Source organism: Camellia sinensis, chromosome 4 (genome assembly GCF_055761805.1).
Source record: "Camellia sinensis isolate YWXY chromosome 4, ASM5576180v1, whole genome shotgun sequence".
Taxonomy (NCBI): domain Eukaryota; kingdom Viridiplantae; phylum Streptophyta; class Magnoliopsida; order Ericales; family Theaceae; genus Camellia; species Camellia sinensis.
The window spans coordinates 101774582-101779864 of NC_138964.1; the positions used below are offsets into that span (position 1 = coordinate 101774582).

Genomic DNA, 5283 nt, shown 5'->3' on the forward strand with positions numbered 1-5283 from the left:
TGCATTGCACCTCGTTAATACTAAAATGTATTTATTTGTTGTTGGGCGTACCTGGGGTATGCCCCTTGTAAACTTGTACATTTTACTGTCTTTATTTTATGACTTACTTACCCAAAAAAAAAAATACTAAAATGTACCAAGATTCGAATATCACATGAAAAATGGCTTGAACTTAATTCTCAACTTGGTAATTAAAGTTTTTTTTTTTTTGCTATTATGTTTAAGGATGTTGGAGATGCTAGAGGCATCAAGATAAGTTTTGGTTTTTTTGTGAACATACATTCGTTCCCATTTTTTTATGAATTAATTATATTTTGCAAAGAACTAAAACCAATGAATTTGAAATAATGTAAAAATGAAAATATGTGGGCCAAAATGTGCAATAGAATTATTTCCCTCTGCTTCCTAATTTTTTATTCCACTGGAACAAGATGGAACCTAGCTTATCTCCAATTGGAATGAAAATGGATGACTCTCAACCCAAGCTTATTCAGAATTGGCATAAAAATGGAGGGTGCCCACAAGGAACAATCCCCATTAGAAGGACTCAAAATCATGACTTTCATCGAACTTTTCCATCTCACTGGCAAGAAGGACAACATTACTACCCCTTTGGGCAACCACTAGGTGATCATGAGGTACAATTTGAACTTAATCTGAACTTAATGCCTATCTGACGTTTACTCAAAACACAAAACATTTAGCAAAATTTTGTGCATTAATTTATCTTTTGTTTCATTTTAGTATGCCTTTGTTTCTGAAAGTGGTAGTACCTACTATGGAGCGCACACATCATTTAATGTGTGGAATCCTAAGACAGAGGCTAATGAATTTAGCTTATCTCAAATTTGGGTTATCTCTGACGTAACAACCTTGAATATTATTGAAGCTGGATGGATGGTAAGTGTTAACTTGTTTGTGAGGCCTTAATATTTTGATACATTATCAATGACCTATTGTATGTTGAGTCACTGCATATATATTATGGCATCCTTAAGTAGACACGTTGGTGCATGTTTTTAGGTTAATCCCGGAAGGTATCTTGACAATCAGACAAGGTTCTTTATATATTGGACAGTAAGTTTCCTTAATTTTCTAATCCTCTATTGATTATTTAAAACTTACGATATTAATCACAACATATAACAATTTTTAACCCACATTTGATTCTCATGTTGGTAGTGATGACATATTAATTCAACCTTACTTTACGTTCATGTGGCAAACAGAGGGATAACTATCAAAGCACAGGATGTTATGATCTTGGTTGCCTCGGTTTTGTACAAACAAATCATAAGTTTGCCATTGGTTCCACCATAAACCTGTTTCCACCTACAATGGAAAGACATTCGACATATCTATACTGATATTCAAGGTATATATATATATATATGCTACAATCTATTTAACTAACAACTTGTAAACCTTAAATATGACTCAAATTATTTACTTGGAAACACTTTTAGTTTTGGATTTTTATTTTTATTTATTTATTTATTTATTTTTATTCTTTTGATGACTTAGTATCAGTCCCACTAGACCAACTAATTCCGGAGATCAATCCATCATCCACGGGTGAGGGGGCCAACCAAGACAAAACTCTATATGGACTAGTCCCAAAAAAGTTATTTGCACTTATAGAAGGTTTTGAACCTAGACTTTGGAAAAAACACACCCCTGGTTGTTATGATCTTAATTGCCCCGGTTATGATCTTACGTTCATGTGCACTTACGTTCATGTGGCAAACAGAGTGATAACTATCAAAGCACACGATGTTATGATCTTAATTTCCCCGGTTTTGTACAGACAAATTATAAGTTTGCCATTGGTTCCACCATAAAACCTGTTTCCATCTACAATGGAAAGACGTTTGACATATCTATATGATATAGAAGGTATATATATGTATATATATGCTACAATCTATTTAACTAACAACTTGTAGACCTTAAATATGACTCAAATCATTTTCTTGGAAACACTAGAAGAACATGCGGTTTTCTTTTAGTTTTGGATTTTTATTTTTATTTTTTTGTTAACTTAGTGTGGTGAAATGGATTTAGAAATACTCTCTCGTTTAAACAAAACTCTCTCCCTTCATCTCTTCTCTGTCACCCCTTTCATATTGCTCTTCGTGGACCCTCTCAAGGCCCACTACCCTCTCCTAGGCTTTGACTTCGTTCCTAGGCCTTTTACACAGCCAACGGGTTACACGGCTCTCACAGCCCTTCAACTCGGTTGTACTCGACTATGGCCCTCCACTGGACCTAGCATGGGCCGACTTATATGCGGCTAGCTGATGGGCTTGGTGTGGAACCTGTGGCATGGGCCGACTTATATGTGGCCAGCTGATGGGCCTGATATGGGCCGACTTGTACCCGACCAGATCATGAACCTCAGGACCGTATTTATTTGGCCACCACACTTAGTATCAGTCCCACTAGACCAACTAATTCTGGAGATCAATCCATCATCCACGGGTGAGAGGGCCAGCCAAGACAAAACTCTATATGGACTAGTCCCCAAAAAATTATTTGCACTTATAGAAGATTTTGAACCTAACACTTTGGAAGAAACACACCCCCGGTCCTAAGGTTTGACCACTAGGTCAACTCCTTGACTTTTTTTGAACAATTTATACCTACTGTTTATGTAGTTTGCCTTCTGTCAATTTTAGTCATGATTATTACAATAATTTTATCTTTAAATTTTTTACATTATGTCAATTTGGTCTAATTGATTATGTCCCTTTAAAAATTAAATTGAAATCTAGGAACAAAATAGTTCAGTCAATCTTCTCATTATGATTGAGTGGTTGGTGTTCAATTGGAAATAGTCTATTTCCTTTTGAATGAACTATTTGTTCTTGATTTATGTCCAATTTCTAATACGTGTTATCAATTGGACTAAAATGACACTACACAATCAAATTGACACAAGATAAATTACAAAAATCATAGGTACAATTTTTCCAGTTCTTTACAAAAAATTATATGGTAAATTACATTTTTTACCATAAAATTTTCATCTAATTTCATTTTAGTACCTCATCTTTTAATTTAAACAATTAATGTTAAAACTTTAACTTATGTTTCAATGTCGTCCTCTTGACACTTACAATTTCAAATTTGTATGAAAAATGCTCACGTCAGCACATTTTACAAACATTATAAGAAAAAATCCATATGACAATTTACACGTTCATTCATAAACTTTCACTCAAATTCTACTTTGGTTCTAAATTTTTAACTTAAATCAAATTTCAAATGAAGGAGTAATAGGAGGATCTCATTGAACCACGTGTTGAAATCAAAAGATTTAATTGTTACAATTAGAAAATATGGGATAAAAATGAAATTTGGCTGAAAGTTCAAGGTTGAAAAATTAGTTTACCAAAAAAATATATGAAAAATAAACAAAAGGGGGTGCAAAGATCTATATCATCTTCAAGAATATAAAATTTTTGCGATGAATTATGGTGTCGCTCAAGGTCAAAAATTCATTGTCATAGGTTTCAAGCAACGAGAGCAATTTTGTTGTTTCCTTGTAGTGCTTAATTTAAAATATTCAAAACTAATTTTTCATATTGAAATAAGTCCATCCAAAGTAGCTGATTTTCCAATATTAACGAGAAATGTATTAGGACAACAACACTGGAAATTGGTGGCTTCAGGTGCAAGATGTGGTATTAGGTTACTGGCCTGGTTCCATCTTCATAGACTTAGCTGACAGCTCTACGATAGTGACATGGGGAGGAGAGATCGCCAATGTAAGATCAGCACAACATCACACGACCACTCAAATGGGGAGTGGCCATTTTCCCTTCGAAGGATATGGAAAATCAAGTTTTTTCTATAATCTTAAAGTCATTGACAACTCAAACACTCAGCAAGATCCAGTTTCCCTTCAACCATATGTTACAGATTCTGCATGCTATGATTTACATGTTGAGGAAAACAAAAATACTAATCTCGGAACTTATTTTTACTATGGGGGTCTGGGATATTCGGCACAATGCCCATGATGACCAGCAAATTAATGTATTAAAGAAGAAAAAGCATTCATTGATTTAAAGTTTATATGTTAAATAAATTTTGTTTTCATTTTGTTTTCCCTTTAGTTTGGTAGCTAATTTGATAATACGTATATTTCCGACAAAGGGTGGGTCGGACTAATCCACATTTTTAACGGGTTTGTTGGTCTTGAAGCCCACAGGATGTGCTTGCAAAAAGGTCCAAAAGGGGTGATAACCCCCGGCAGACCCTTCGATAATCGAGTTAGAATAGGATAGATTGATTGAATAGAGAGAGAAGAAGGGAACGAAGAACTTAACCTTTTATGTGTCTTGGAAACTTCATTATATCCTCTGCTCAACATTTCCTTGTCCACTCCAGACTATCGTGTTGGCCGAAAGTCAATATTCTAGCATGTATCGTTCATGGTGAGTCTGTATATTCCGACGTAAAGGGGTTGTCGTATTTAATGCTGCGAGAGCCTCATTAATGGCAGATGTATGAGTACAATAACTTTGCAAGATCTTTATCTGCTTATGTGGCTAGGCCTCTGCTTGACAAGCGTTTGAATGCTATTGGTCCTGGACCATCATTGATTTCTCAAGATTACTGGGATTTAATATCTAGCATGTGGGTTGGGTCCTGAGTCGTGGGTCAGACCCTCTTGTGGGCCCACCGATATCATAATTAAACACTATTTTTCTATTGCACTATTTCTTGCAAAAGAATTGTATTTCTAGTTTAAAACGATTTGATCACATATATGTCTATTTAGTGATAGAGGAAAACCCAGAGCTTTTTTTAGTGAGGCCAAAACAAGTTGATAATGTACAAACTTGATTTACAGACTGATGATATCAGTTACTAGAGAGAGATCACTGTCACTCACCATAGATTTACAACATCCAAGCCCATGAAAATTAGAATACCAGTATGACAATAGATGAAGAAATATAGAGAAATAACAAGGAGATCAAACAATGGCAATCTGATCAACAGAAAACAGGATTCATAAGGAGAGGAAACCATAACCCGCCCTCTGACTATTGTAAGCAATTCATGTCTTACTATTCCAGACATACAATCTACAGTCATAATTTCTATGTGACATGGATATAGAACATGTATATCACAATATAGTATCCAAGTTTATACAAACTAGATGCTCCTCGGGCGTATATCAAATAAAAGTGGGCATTCCCTCTCATAACAAAGGTCACAACCATATAAAACACTGGGCATGTGGCCCACCATCCAAACTTAAAAATA

The 5283-nt window shown here is 34.9% G+C and overlaps 1 protein-coding gene across 1 annotated transcript; it reads left to right on the forward strand.

The window, feature by feature from the left end:
• Positions 1 to 431: 431 nt before the first annotated feature.
• LOC114283555 (protein neprosin-like) lies at positions 432 to 4660 on the forward strand. The gene is made up of 4 exons (XM_082923493.1): positions 432 to 638; positions 745 to 900; positions 3645 to 3770; positions 4511 to 4660. Exons 1-4 carry the CDS (start codon positions 432 to 434, stop codon positions 4658 to 4660), a joined length of 639 nt encoding a protein of 212 aa, XP_082779619.1.
• The last annotated feature ends 623 nt before the right edge of the window (positions 4661 to 5283 follow it).